At 41.8% G+C, this 15,556-nt stretch overlaps 1 protein-coding gene across 1 annotated transcript in view; it reads right to left on the bottom strand.

Moving 5' to 3' along the window:
• Positions 1-1,558: 1,558 nt before the first annotated feature.
• The window catches only part of RASSF6 (Ras association domain family member 6), a 53,435-nt gene continuing 39,437 nt past the window's right edge, over positions 1,559-15,556 (bottom strand). Inside the window, exons 4-12 of the mRNA XM_075543558.1 lie at positions 12,341-12,476; positions 11,641-11,644; positions 6,618-6,715; positions 3,962-4,146; positions 3,040-3,141; positions 2,520-2,571; positions 1,941-2,059; positions 1,735-1,832; positions 1,559-1,634 (exon numbers count right to left, since the gene is read on the bottom strand). Coding sequence (XP_075399673.1) covers positions 1,559-1,634; positions 1,735-1,832; positions 1,941-2,059; positions 2,520-2,571; positions 3,040-3,141; positions 3,962-4,146; positions 6,618-6,715; positions 11,641-11,644; positions 12,341-12,476 — 870 coding nt within the window. The remainder of the gene's footprint in view (positions 1,635-1,734; positions 1,833-1,940; positions 2,060-2,519; positions 2,572-3,039; positions 3,142-3,961; positions 4,147-6,617; positions 6,716-11,640; positions 11,645-12,340; positions 12,477-15,556) is intronic.

Here is a 15,556-nt window from a genome sequence, read left to right as displayed (position 1 = left end):
CAGAATGGGCTCAGGCCTAGGGACAATTGTGAGGATGGGGCAAGACCTGGCTGTGTTTCATTCTGTTGTGGGTCAGAAGATCGCTATGGGTCGGAATCATCATGATGGCACCTAACAACAACAATTTGGCGCTGTGCTACTCTTGACACAGATGGGGTTGCCGGGTGTTTGCGTTGACTCAATATCTACTGTGTTTTCAAGGGTAGCCCAGAGCCTCAATGCAGCCCTGTATTGTAACTCAACCCAGTGTTTTCCACAGCCTTTCCACAACCCTGCGCGTAAACTTGCAGAGCGCCTGTGTGGCTGCCCGTCTAACTGGCAGCCCAACCTTGGTCCGGTGCAGCCTCTTCAAGCTGCTCAGGCCTGAGTCCCACTCAGAAATGCACACCTTCCTCAGCTGCTAGTGGCAGCAGCTCCCGTAGCGGTACCCCAGCTCCCTGTGTGGACCTGGCAACTGTGTCCCCACCCATCAGTCTTAGCAACCTTGGCTCACATGTTCCTTCAATGTCTGTTTCCTATGAACATTTCGATACAGGTATTGCGCCCTCTAGGGCTTATGCCTGTAGTGACATACCCTCACTCCTTCTACATACTTGCCCAATTGTGGTTACAAATTGGGCTGCTAACCAAAAGGTCAGCAGTTCTAAACTACCAGCTGCTCTGACAAGATAGACAACCAAACTCATCTACTCGGGTAAAGATAGCCCTACATTCTGTGATCACGACAGAATTTTCAAGGAACTATAAAATACTATCATGGTGGTGGTATAAGAATGTGCTTCTTGAGGAGCTGATACCAAGGGCTCAAGTAGAAAGAAAATATTTTGAAAACGATGATGGCAACATATGTACAAATGTGCTTGATACAATAGATGGATGGATAGGTTGTGATAAGAGCTTTACAAGCCCCAATAAAGTGATTTTTAAAAAAGGTTGCTGTGTGCTGGGAAGGACAGGTATGACTGCAAAAACAAATAAACAGACAAACAAACAACCTTTAATAAAGCAATTTCCTGCAAGAGAAAAAGAATGTGCTTTTTAAATTTCAAGAACTGGTACTTTTTACTTCTGAGCCATTTCTGAAGGTCAGGTTGTGGTATTTCTGTTTTCTTGAGAGTTCCTGCTAAAAGCAACTTAAATTGCATCAGGCCTGAAAATGCCATTTATGCTCAAGGTCATTGGGTAGTCTCCCCTCCCACAGCACTTGGAATACACGGTATTCGAGCTGATGTCAGTCACCGCAACTAAATTCTAGCTCATTTTCATCCAGTTGGCACCTTAGTTAGTCCCACCACTTACTTCTACGAGGCAAGCTTTGTGGCTATTCAGTTTTCTACAGACTCAAGGATGGATACATATATTTGTATGAATATAGGCATGGCCTTTGTGTACTTGTCAAATAGCAACAGCTCTCTACCGTGGTGACGTGTGTTTGGCAATTGTGTGTTGTTGTTCTGTGCAGTCAAGTCAGTTACAGCTCACAGTAACTCTGTGCACCTCAGAGAAAGCACCGCGTCGTCCTGTTCCATCCCCACAATGGCCACCGTGGCCTGCGAAGCTAGACTGTCGTCTCTGTTTTTACTCCCCGTTTACTTTGAAGATATCTTCGAATAATATTCTTTTCTGCCCTGAATCTGAAAACAGAGAGAGAGAGAAAGATTGAAAATAGAAAGTATTGTGTGCCTTGAAAGTGATTAAGGGGCCAAGCACCCAGGGTGCTTACGCTTGACTTACTTTGTTATTGTTCTTTGAATCTCTCTTTTTTCTTCTTCATGTAATCTTTGAAGAATGGATTCCAAGAGAGAAAAATGAAAGTTAATGTACTGAGCCACCTGCAGAGGGAAAAAAGAGGAAAGCAAATAAAATAAAATATTTGTGTTGGAAGTGCTGGTTCAGATGGGCACCAAAGACAGGAATCAGGGTTGCTATGTCTTCCATACATCACTGCTGATTTCTTCTGCATCTTTATCCATGAGGAAAATGCGAGCATGCTTCTCGGACGGTCCGTGGAGGAGCCTCTGCAGTAGAGGGATGTCTGTCTTCTTAAGCCGTCTCTGCTCTGCCGAGGAAAACAAGAATCCCCCTCAGCAGGAGTTCATGACAGGTAAAAAAGAAGGAAGACCGTTGGCCCCTTCTTTCTTTCTGTACCTCGCTTGGAAATAAACAGGACTAGAGAGGACACACGCCAGGAGACACTCACTCAAAACAGCAAACTGAAAGGAGAAGTTTTCAATGAGCTAAAAATAGAGTTAGCTCATATTGATATCCATATAGATATCTATGTATAGATATCTATGTATATACCTAATATCGATATTAACCACTGGCTCAAAAATTATATGCTACAAGTAATTTCTCATTCATTCAAGTACTCAAACATAATTATCCTTTCTCCATCCTTTTACTTTACCCTTTCTTTGTCTCCTACTTCCGTCCTTTCTACCTTCCCCACGCCAGAAAATGACAATATGCTGGAATCCTGTGAGAAGGGTATGCTTTACATGATCAAGCTTCCTTACCTCCCGTTGAAAAAATGACGTAGAGAGCGAAATCCTGGGGGCTGTTTTCAATCTGCCAAAAGGAAAATATACATAAACCAACATGAATCTTTGTTGTCCTATGATCTTATCTAATCCAGCTCGACTCAATTTATCTATTTGCTTCTTTATTTTCAGACAATCAGATTTCTGTTTCACTGGAAAAAAGATGATTTCTTTTGGTGCATGATTACTATAAGTAAGAGAAAATCTTTCAGAATTGAACAGCCCAATACGGTAGACTTTGGGCTGCTAGCCACCTGGTAGGGAGTTCAAGCCTACCAACAGGCACGGCATAGGAGACAACGAGGCTGTCTGCTCGTCTCAAGATTTCTAGTCTCAGAATTGCTGTACAGGATCCCTTTGACTCAGAATGGACTTGTTGGCTGTGGGCTTGGTTTGGGTTAACAAGTTCAAGGTCTTTCTCAGGAGAATGTGTTTAGAAGAGTGTCTACAGTTACATCAGATATGACATTTATAGCTGTTTAGTGATGAAGAGTACCTTGAATTTTTGGAGAAGTTGCTTTATTACTTCTTCAGTTCTCATGTTACTGTTTACCCTGACTTTAGTTTCTGATTCAAAGGCTGGAATGAAAATTGATGTCTACAAAACATAAAAAGTAGGTGGTTGTCCTTAAATCATATTAACAATAAGAGCCAATGCTTTGAATCTTGCCATTTCACAGAACAGTTTTGGTCTCACAGATATATCACTTCAATCTCTGACTCCATCTTCACATGGCTCCTTTCCCCCTGTGGCCAAGTTTCCCTCACCTGATAAGAACACCAATCACACTGGATCAAGGACCTCTCGAAGTGATTATACCTGCAAACATTCTATATCCACATAAGGTCACATTCACAAGTCCTAGGTGGTCATGACATTTTGGGAGATACTAATTTGTCCCCATACAGATGGGTTCACCCTTCGTAGTGTTAAGAACCTAGCTTTTGAAATCAGATAACCCCGAGTTCAAGTGTATGGTTGGAACGTAAAACCACTGTGAACTAAGACAAATTAGTTCATTTCTGTGAACTCATTTGTAAAGTGGAGATAACAAAGGCTGTTCTCCTGGTTACTTAAAGCACATATGTAAAATAGATCATTTAATACTTAACACAATGGGAATGCCCCCAAATGTTAGATACACTATAACTACAGTCATTATTTGGGAGGGCCTGGGTGGTACCAACCATTAATAATCTCCCACAGAAACTAACAGAGATATTGGTGGTTCAAGTCCACCCAGAGTCACCTCAGAACAAAAGACCTAGTGATCTAACTTCACAAAAGACAGAGATGGAGTACACAGGCAACATGCTATTGTTATTACCGCTATATGTAATTTTAAGTTGAATTGAGTAGTATTGTTAGTTCAACAGATAAGCCTCGGTGACACTGAGTTGATGGAAATGTAACTTACCTCATGGTCGTAGAAATGACCATTAATGGAGGCCCTCTCGTTGCACCTGCCTTTTCTCTCCATCATGAGAGGCCTCATCCTTTTTCTCACCAAGGCTGCATCACTCATGGTTCTGTAGAGCAGTGGGGATTCTGGTTCTTCTTCTGCATGAGACTTCAGTGTTCTACTATGATGAGATAAGTATTCTAGGAAGAATAAAGATGATACAGCCAGACCATTTAGCACACCCTTTCCTTGTATCCTAGGCAAAATTGAATGCGTTTTCATTAAGTTTAAAAAACACACAGACCATTTTCATCTACCAATTACCTACATATTGACTTTTAAATGCAATCTTGGATTATTTCTGAAAAATTCTTATAATGAATTTTATATCAAAGGACATTACCATATGACCAGAGTTGCAGCACTTTTTCCATCTTACTTTTTGGGGAGTGGGAGTGGTGAGTTTGGTATGTTATATGGAATCTGCAGTGATATAGCTGGAAGAAACTTCCTAATTAATTCTGAGACCAGAGTTAAATGTACAGTGAGCTGACCCACTTTCCTATGGACTTATAAATGACAGATTCAGAATTGGACCCCTATTTTTCCATCACTCAAAATTTACTGAATATAGGCCATTATTTCCCTTAAAATATTTCTGAAAGACACTTGAGAAGGCAGTCGTGCTCTCGGGGAAGCATCAAAGAACTTATTTCCAACTTGAATAAAGGCAAAAGGAAAACAATATTTGGTTCTAGTGCTTAATAGTAACATGTTTCAGTTTATTCTCATATTTTAACTCAGAATTATGATCTAAATGACTTTCCCCACCCCAATTACCCAATGTCTCATTCGTTTTTATCAGGCCATGTATACACAACAAGCATCCATAATCTGCCAGTAATAATTAGGTTATTGAGTTAGTTCCATTTCTGTAGCATATTTTGGAACACAAGACTGTAGAGTAGCATTGCTGTTACTGTTGTTAGGTACCACAAAATCAGTTCTCATGCACAGCGGGCCCTGTGTCCGTCAGCAGAATGAAACACGGCCTCGTCTTGTGTCATCCCCACCGTCATTGCCATGTGTGAGTCATTGTTGCAGTCACTGTGTGGAGGGTCTTCCTCTTTCTCACTGACTCTCTACCACTGAACTTACCTATCATTTAGGTGCGCATCAGTGTCTAAATGGTATTGGGTTCACCTCCAATATATTCCAAGGTAAAGAAGCAGACAACTTAAACCTGCTTTCTGCTCCCTCGTGTACTTCAAGCTAACATCTTTGCTAGTTTCCTCAACTATGCATGTCAGCATCTAATAACAAGACATTTTTTTGCTCTATTTCACTTTGGACTTTTAAATAAATATCTAGTATAAGTAGAGTATTATCAAATAGATCCTTCATTTTTCTCTGATTATGATGTGTGAGGATAGAAGCAGATTTTACTGTTTTCTTTAATGCCAAAATATTGGGTGTCTTTGGAATTCAAAGGGCTAGCTGGCAGAGGATTTATATCACACAACTTCAAGGATCTGAAAAGATTGAAAATGCACTCCCGGTGGGAGATCATGTTTGTTATAAAATGTGATTTGAAATGAAAGAGCAGAGGAGGAATGGAAAAGAAAAGATGACTGAAAATTAGAAGATAATTCTAGCAGGCTCTCCTGTGAAGACCAAATCTGACTTTGCTATATCATCATCACTGGAAAATATACCAACCCTAAGCCCCAGCTGTCAGCTTCTCCTTGGATTTCACTCTGCATAGTTACATGTATTTAAGAATTAGTAGTGCTATAGGACTGGTGATTGCAAGGTGAGTTTCAAATCCACCAGCCCATTCCACTGGATCAAGAGGAGGCTCTCTCCTCCCAGAAAGATTTGCAGTCTAAGAACCCCTATGCTATGAGTTGGAACCGATCTATGACAGTGGGATTGGTTTGCATATTTACAAATGACATATAAAACACATGCCTGATATGCAGCAGAGTCTCATCAAGTGACAGCGTCCACTCTTGTGATTGGTATCACATTTCCATCCTTATGGTGAGAGCTGCTTTGCCAGCTGGCAGTTTTCATTAGCGTGGCAAGCTTGGTTTTAGCCCACTTGATGCCAAATTTATCTTTCTCCTTTTAAAATAAATGCTGGAAATGACTCCATGAAATACAAAAGTGACCCGAGAATACCTGTCTCATTGAGAGGGGCAATGTTAGATAGTTTATTAAGTAAAATATTTAATTTTTTAAAAGACGTAGGATTAGGTCTTAGGACTTTTGTCTAACATTAAAAGGTGCTGAATATGATAAAGGATCCTAATCCTTGTAGAAAATATTGAACAATTTTATGTACACAAGTATTACTCAAGTCATTATCTCTCTTAGCTGACAAATATACATGACTTGCTGTAATTTTTTAGTTATATTTTTCTATAGCAAAGTAAGGTTCTTAAACATCATATGAGCCCTACAGTGACTTAAGTAGTATGCTTCTAAGAGACTTAATAATACAATCCACACTCAAAATATGTACATGTATATACATACATACATATAGAACAAGAGTTTATTGAAGAGTGGTGTGTAAAATGTTGAATTTCAGAAAAACGTCTAGACCTATTGTTTCATTGTAGTTTTTCAAAAACGCCCTCCCAACTCATAAGTATCTGATACTGACCTTCCATTGAGCTCTTTGCTTCTGTCCTGGGAGCCTGGCTTCTGTGCAGCTCACTGATGTGGTAAAGATCATCAAACTCTCCCCAGCGTGTCATTCCCCTGGAAAGTGTTTAGTCAGGTGAGTGACACCCTTCCATCTGCATTGAGGTCCACGGTGGTTCTTAGGTTCATACTATTAATAGAGTAATTTTGAGTCTTCATCGTTAGACACCGTATACAAAGCTAATAGTAATTTTTGGTATTAAAGTGGCACATACATCGGAGTAGATAGAACGCACTTTAAACACTTCCTATGCTTTTGTTGAACCTATTTTCGTATCTGACCACAATAACTCAGATTCAGACTGAAACACAGTTTGTATAGATCCTGTAACACCTGCGTGCAAATGGAATTAGTAGAAACCAATATGACCCATCCTTGTAAAGGTATCTCACAGTCCTATTGCCTGAAGGTACAAAGTACAGACTATTGGAACGCGTGTCTTGCATGTGTCATGCTCAAGGCATTGCTTACAGAGTAGAGCTCAACTAGCAAGATGTGGTGCCCATCTTTCAAGGTCCCGAGGGCTGTGAATAAGGCCATTCACAGAGGAGACAAATGTCGGAGAAACTTCTTGGCTGCAAATTATGACTCTGTAGGATATTGATAATTGGCCAAGCACACGATCTAGTGCCCAGAAAAATGAAACTGGGCAGCTGCATTTGTAAAAAAAAATTTTTACATCAGAGAAAACAGTTATTTGACCCATTGGCCTTCCACAGGCTATGTTTCTTCTTCACACCTCCGTGTCTTCATTGTGGACGTGAGGCTCATATGAGCACGAGGTAGGAGAGGGCTGAACGAGCTCACAGTTGTGGAATTCTCGGCATGGGATTCCACATCAGTCAGCAATCACTCAATATGTGTTTAAAATGATCCCGAGCGTCTTCACCAAAATGTCCAGTCGTCTGCATCTGTTTCATGATGAGTCGGGCATTATGAGAAAGCGAAAGCTGTCTGTCAGGCAGACAGACATTCAATGGAAACGGTATTTCTTGTCTCTCTGAGGACATCTCCCACAATATTTGTTTTCCTTCTGAACAGACAGGTTTATAACACTCAGTGGTGAATATGAATAAATGTGATCCTTTCCCCTCAGCCACTGGCTTTGTTTAAAGTATTTTTTAAAAGAAAATATTACCCATCCCATACATATTCCATTCGAGCTTCACAATAACCTTATGAGGTAGATAAGGAAATGGTCTAATATTTGCCTGTTAATTTTCTATCAATCTCTACTCTCCTAGATATAGTCAGTGAAAGCCAAATGTCATAAAGTTCATGAATGACAGGTAGTGAATTTAAGTCAAAGGAGAACTAAACTATTACCAAAAGAAGGAGGAGGAGGAGGAGGAGGAGGAGGAGGAGGAGGAGGAGGAGGAGGAGGAGGAGGAGGAGAACTCTTCAGGTTCTGACACAGAATTGAATTAATCTTCTGGTAGATGTGATTATAAAACTCCACACCTGTCCTCCCCACAGATTCAGCACAAACACGAGTGGTCACAGGCAGGGTTAAATCCCTCTTCCCCCCTACCACCTCCAGCAGAACACACCCGCTCTCAGGCCTGCGTCTGCCTCGTTCCAAGTGCAGCACCATGGACTGCACAAGTGATTAGACTGGAGGACCACTATGCAGAGGTTTCCAAAGAAACTGGATAGAAGTTTCTGTGCAACAAATGGTTAATGCCCAAATAGGGTTATTTGCATCGCTCTGACCGAAGTTCAGGGTGTTATGTTATTTAAAAACTTCGATGGTGGAAAATTTTTTTAATGAGTGAAGAAATATAAAGTAGGTAAACATTAGATAGACAAGGAGAACATAGTCATTTGCCTGCCTGTATTGTCAGAAAAAAAAAGGAAAACCACATTACTGATGTGATTTAAGTGAACACCTGTCCAGTTTCTGCTCTTTGTGTCCTTATGCCGTTACTTGCCCAAAGTGTGTCAGAGCTGATTTTGAAAAGACATTAATAACAAAAACTAACATGGAGAAAGCAAACATGCCCGCAGCAAAGATGTTCTTTCTTTTAATAAAAAAAATACCTGAAAGAACACTTTGACTAGATAGGAGAGATTAATGTACTTTCCTTTGAGTGAGTTCTATAAAGCATCACAGGTGGTCACAGTTTAAACAAGCTGATGTATTTTTAAGCTTCTACCTCGCCCATTAAACCGACAATTCCTGAGCATGTCTCATTTGAACATAATTAAAATAAGCTATCAAGACAAGATGGATGCTTCTTTCATTTAATGAACTAACAGCCTTGCCTGCAGCTGAATCCACAATTCCCATAAGTTTTTAGTCCACATCTACCCACTGGAGATATTAGCTCTGTGATCCTGTCTAATTGTTACTGGAAACTTGCCCACTGGAAACCAGTCTGGGAAGGAAACCCAGGGTAAGCTTTATAGAGTCAGAGACTAGTCTAGTCCTCTACATAGTTAATTGTGACGCTCAATCTTTAAATGAATGTCACCTTAAGGGTGACGACCACAGCAAGAGTGCCTAGGAATGGACTAAACCCAAGAGTTGTCCCTTAGATGGACATTCCTTTAGATGATTCGAGGCTAGGAAGTTGGCATTCCAAATTACATTGCACCTTCCGACCGCCAGTATTACAATGGCGACTTGGCTGTATTTGGGATAACTGGCTCATTAATTAATCTGAGCAGAATCTAATCTTACCCTTGAATGTGTGACTGTGTATTTGTGAGGGCAGGAGCTTCCCCCACCCCCGCACTCCCCCACCAATTCTTAGACTTCAGAAAAACCGGATATACTGCAAGCATGCACTCAAATATTCTCCCAGTAAATCTTGTCACTGTGGTAAAGGATCAACTGGTGACATTTCCTAGATAGCTCTTTCTCAATTTAGGACACACACTTCTACATCCTGTTTGCTGCACAGCCATGGTCTGGTAAGTAGTGACAGATGGAGAAGGGGTCTATCCAAACCAGTTGCCACCAGGTTGACTCATGGTGACCCCAGATGTATCAGAGCAGGACTGTGCTCCCTGGGGTTTCGCATGGCTGCTGCTTCAGAAGGAAATTGCTAGATATTTCTTTCTAGGTGTTGCTGATTAGCAGAGAGAGCATTGTGTGCACCACCTAAGACTCCCAATGGGTTCTACAGACGGTTTGTGATAAACATATTATTTCTGTCTGATGCCATCTATGGAGGGGCGAGGAGCAGTGAATTATGGAATGTGGCTCAACTAACCAAAGTCTCTCTAACTCCCACCAATGACTTTCCTGCATGGGGAAGAAAGTGGGGGAAACACTGACATAACTTTTCAACAGGACACATTGTGATGGCCCATCTGCTGGGTATGAAGCAAGCTCTCTCATAAGGAATGGGGAATCTCACTACCATCAAGAGGCAAGAGTGGAGTGAATCCTCTGGATTCTGAGATCTCTGTGCAGTGAATCTCCTTGGTCCAAAAGACAGCTGTGACATCAGAGGAGCAGCAGCAGACTCAGGAGTGGTGGACTTCCCAGCCCACAGAGCAAGTAAAGCTGAGTGTGTGGGGTCAGGAGGCTGGCTGAGTGAGAGCCAGCCTCTGGCACTCATTTGGTGGAGCTGAGCATGCTGACCCTTAGAGCTGGGGCTGAGTGCCTTCAGGTGGAGGCTTACTGCAGCAGGGCACCTCTGGGAATGGGGTTCGCTGACTCTCAGAGTTAAATGCCTACAGGATGAGGCCTGCAGTGTAGTGGCATGCCCTTTGGAGACTTACTAGCAGCCCTGAATGAACTCTGTGACCTATTAACTTCCTTAATAAGTCTATCCATGAGCATTGTCTGTGGGTTCTGTGTGGCCACTGCAATGAAGTTTAGACTCTAGATGAAAAAGTAAAGGATGTGGTTTGAGACAGAGCACAGAGGGACATCTATGGTATCTCATCCTCCAAAGCTCCCCAAACCCATTCATAATATCAGATTTTCATGAACAAGTCTTTTGAACTTGAGAAATTAAAAAGTAGATTGGGACAGTCATTCTAAATAAGTGATGGTTTAATGTGCTTTGTCAGTACACTGATGCATCCCTTTGACATCTTTCCCTGTTTATCAAGCGTTCATAAATCAATTAAAATATACCAGCAGCAACTTACTGCTAAGAGAAACTTGCAGTGAGTTCTTAGGTAATGGAAGATTGATGGCTATTTTGTGAGGTCACATGCTACACAGTGATCTAAAAGCAAGGCCCTCACAGGTAATTTTTTCCTATGTTTCCTAGTAATTTAGAATCATCAGCTCCCTGAAGTGAAGGGCATGGGACACCATGGCCTCCCTTGTCTTCCTCCATAAACACTCGATTCTATGCACATTGGCAAATTTTAACTTGGGTGGGGCGCTAATCAGAGTGATACAGTTCTCACTACACTGATCAGGTAATTGAGTCAGAGGTCTCTGAGGGCTCCACTTACTTTTGAGCCCTCTCATTGCACCAGGTACCCTGGAGTCAAAGATGAATACGACATGTCCCTACTGTTGAGGGGCTTGTCGTTTGGAGGTGAAAGTAAATTCATAACTCTACAATTACCTGCATGCTCTAAAAGTGATATACACATCTCCATGCACCTAGGTAACCGTGGAGAAGGTCAGCTGAACCTTTCTGGAGAGGTAACCTGACTCAAGCCACCCCAGAGGAGAAGTGGAGAGACTTTCAGGCATAAAGCAAGGAACAGCATGGCATATGTAGGGAATTACAAAATTTTTGATATTGCTGAAGCAAAATATTTGAGAAACATTATGATTTGGAAAGGTGCACATCATGGTATTGTCGCCACAGAAAAAGGGGGCTTGTCTCCAGGTAGTGCACTTAGAAATGAAATAGAGATCAGTCAGGAAGTCAGGATTAGAAGGGAGAGGGGAAGGAAGGGAGCAGGGAAAAGAGGGAAGACAAAGGGAGAATAAACGTGGTGACAGGTGTGGTTCTTACTGAAATATTTGTTAATTTTCCTGAAAATTATAGGAGGGATCAACTTAGCTTAATTTCCATTTTCAAAGTCCAGTGGCATAAAAATCCCACAAGGGGAGAGCTTTGCACATGTATTTCTGCAGGAGCAGGACAAACAAGTGAAGTATAAAGAAATCTCTCTCCTTGAACGTCGAGTGCCTGGATGGTGCACGTCGTAGTGTGCTCATGTCAATCACCATGTGGGCGGGTCAAAGCCACCAGAGGCACCTCAGCAGAAGGGCCTGGTGACCTCGCCAGTCATGGGGAACCCTCGAAGGACAGTTCTTCTTTGACCAAATGGGATCTTAGGAATTGGAGGGGACCCCTCCCTTACCCCCTCTCCCCCCTATAAGAAGGCAAATTTAAAACTTACTGGTTTTTTTTTTGGTGACCGAGCCAGGGTTAATCAAGTTTTCCTTTTCCATTTTTAATTAACAGGTTAATTCTTCCAGAGGAGAAACCACATAACTAGGAGAGGGTGAGCAGAAGGGATGGAGACCACAGACCTTGAGTCCATTCTAGGTGTTTGCCATGATAACTGACCAGCTTGCACAAGTTACTTAATCTCGCAGAGCCTTGGTCTCGAAATGCCTACCTAGTAGAGTTGCTGGAGGATGAACATCTGGCAGAATCCGCCTTTTTCAGAGCACATGCAAACACTAAGTACTAAGGTAATCTTCAAAGAAGCCGGATGAACGCATGAGCACTAGTTAGCTTACCCTGTGCAGGTGAAACTGTCTGCTGGCTTCATTGTAGTGAAAGAAGGGACTTGCTTCTCATCTTGTATTTTCAGCTGTATAGGTCGTTTTACGCCCCAGAAAATGTCCAGTATTCCTTCAACAATGAGTTGGCCATCCTCAGTCTAGGGAAGAAACCCCAAATATTGTTTTAGCATTATTTATAGATGGTAAATGTTTTAAGATATTGACATCACATTTGTAAGAAATCTTAGCAGATATTTTTTTAATTCCAGAAAGAATTGTTTGGTTTCTGAATTTATAAAATAATCCTCTGTATATATTTTGAACTTTTTTGTGCTTTCGAAAAGGGTCCCTGGTGGCGTAGCGGTTACGCTGTGGGGTGCGATCCTCAAGATGGGCAATTCGAAACCACCAGCCGCTTCGCGGGAGAAAGACGGAACTTTCTACTCACTCACATAAAGAGTTACAGCCTCAGAAACTCAAAGGGGCAAGTTCTACCCTGTCCTCTAGAGGTCACTCTGCGTCGGTATCGATTTGATGACAGTGAGCAAAGTAAGAAGTGCTTTTGAAACTGGAGCTGTAGCCAACAAAATCACAATGACATGGAATGCCCACCAGGGGCACCACCCAACGCAGTGCCAATCCAGTTGACTCCCCAAACAAAAACAAACCCAAATTCACTGTCAACAAGTCTATTCTGACTCCTGTGGACTCTCTAGGGCGGGGTAGATCTGCCCAGCGGGTTTCTGAACTGTCTGTCTCCCTTTCACCTTGTTGTTGTTGTTACAGACCTAGGGACCTTCGTGTCAATCCTGACTCATAGCAACCCTGTGTACAAACACATGAAACCCTGCCCCATCCTGGGCCATCCTCACAATGCTCTGGGGTTTGAGCCCATTGTTGCAGCCACTGTGCCAGTCTATCTTGTCCAGGGCCTTCCTCTTTTTTGATGATCAACCACTCTCTAAGCATGACGTTGTTTATTAGGACTGGTCGCTCCACCAAATAAAAGATTTCTGCGGCTGTAAGTCTTGACCAGAGCAGAAAGCCTCATCTTGTGATTCGCAGTCCAATATGCCTCTCCAGTACTCCTTCCTAGGGGGATAGTACGTTAAAATGCTTTTTGAAGTCTGTGATCACCAATCAAATGGAGGTCTAACTCTCAAATTCTGTTTAATTTTTAATTATAGGGGATTATACACTGTCCAGAACTAGGAATCAGAAGAAACTATTGAAAAACCTACTGTTAGTTGCCTCATTTTCTCTGGACAGGCATAACTTAAAAGAAATAGTGCACAGGAAAACACCTATATGCTGCAAGTGGTATTGAAATGTGATATTCTTGAAATCAATAGATTTTGGAGAATTTATTTTAGATTAGAAATATTATAAGCAAGGGCAGGATCAATAGAGACAAAGAAAAATGAGCTAAAATAGATTGAACAGTTACTTACACTTTAGACATAAGGAACTATATTAAGAACAAACATATCTGACAAGCATAGAACAGGGGTCTCTGTCCTGCCTGCTAAGGGAAAAACGAAGCACCCCGTGGGAAGACGTAATAAACAAAGCACTCTGAGAACTGGCTTAGGTAGCACCTTAACCTTGAAGCCCAGGAAAACCCTGACTCAGGACTGCACTTGAGGATCATTTTGAAACCCATTACTTAGAGCTGCAGCCCAGATAAAACCAATAGAGACCATGTATGAGACCCGAGCATGAACTGAGTAACTAGAAAGTTGCTTGACCATCTGCAGAGCCGCAACCATCTCACATTTGAAACTGCCGTTTAAAAACTAGAAGCTTTCCCCTACACGACGTGCCCTCCCACCTGGTGAGGGGACCCCCTTTTCTTTTGAAGTGAGTCTTTGCTTTCATAAACCTGTGGCTTCACTCCTTTCTGCTGTGGGCGAGTGTGTGTGAGCTGGGCACATCTCTGGATGCTCACAAACCCCATGGGCGTGGAGCTTGCCTGTGTGTGAGAGCCTGAGCGCCACGCTTCACCATAGCTGCATGGAATTGATGTCCTAGTTAACTTTTGCTACTAAGTGTATTTTGCTGTTACTAACGTGATATGCTATCATTATAGAACATTTTTAAAATGTGGAAACGAAGAAGTGTATTCTGAACATCCAAACCTAATGCCTATGAAAAATCAATGATTAAACCACCAACATGACTCAATTCATATTAATCTTCAGACTCTGGAATTAGATAAACGTGTGTTCAAACTTTGACTCTGGCACTTTCCAACTGTGTGACAACTGACTGAATGCCTTTAAACCCGGGATTCTTATTCTGAATAATGAGCATTGTACTGGTTCCTAATTCAATAGAGTAGCATTACCAGTCAATACATTCTGATTATTACTTGCGGTTTCTCTTAAAACAAAGTATTGTTTTCTCACATTTTTGAACTTGTAGCTCAGATTACTGAGAATTCAGGTTACCAGTCAGGCGATTCCAGCAATGAAACAGAATTTATTCTTTGAAATGGCAGGGCGGAATGCAGATTCTCAGGTTTAGTTATTGACATATAGCATCCTTTCTTTGCAGAATGAGATCCAGCTAATCCATCATATAAAAACTCACTTTATACAAAAACTGATATTCTGGGGTTATCTAATTCTTGCCTTCAAGAAGAAATATTCCAATTATTTTCAGATGACTGTTTATCATAAAAGAATGCCAGAATATTCCCTATTATAAGAAACATTTCTTTAGAGATCAGTGAAATAAGGTGTACTTGAAGGCTTTTTCATATCATCATCATCTCAATTGAGATGACATCATCATCTCAATCCCTGGAGCTCTTCCCTTTTCGATCTACGCCCTCATCCTTGATGGTCCCAAGCAGTCTTGAAACCAGTTGGAGAGCCCCTGAGGGTCAGGGAAGTCTGCTCCCTTGAACGGAATACAATCACTGATTGTTGTAGAAGTCGATGATCAGGCTTTGCCTCAAAGGTGCTTCTGGTTGACTCAAGCAACCCACATTTGGGTTAGCAGCTGACAGTGTCCATCTTTTCAACCTTGCACACATCAAAAATTAACAACTATCTCTATACTAGCGGCTTCCAGTATTTTACCTCCAGCCCACACTTCCCACAGCAACTCCAGCTATCGAACTGCTTGCTACTCAGCCAACTGAATACCTCGATCATCCTCCCATAAATACTTTCCTCTCCCAGTCTCTCAGGCTCTCCCATCTTGGCAAGTAGCCCCCTCATCCTTCCAGTTG

The sequence above is a fragment of the Tenrec ecaudatus genome, chromosome 3, assembly GCF_050624435.1.
Source record: "Tenrec ecaudatus isolate mTenEca1 chromosome 3, mTenEca1.hap1, whole genome shotgun sequence".
In the NCBI taxonomy this organism is placed as follows: domain Eukaryota; kingdom Metazoa; phylum Chordata; class Mammalia; order Afrosoricida; family Tenrecidae; genus Tenrec; species Tenrec ecaudatus.
This window is presented reverse-complemented; position numbering and strand designations above follow the sequence as displayed.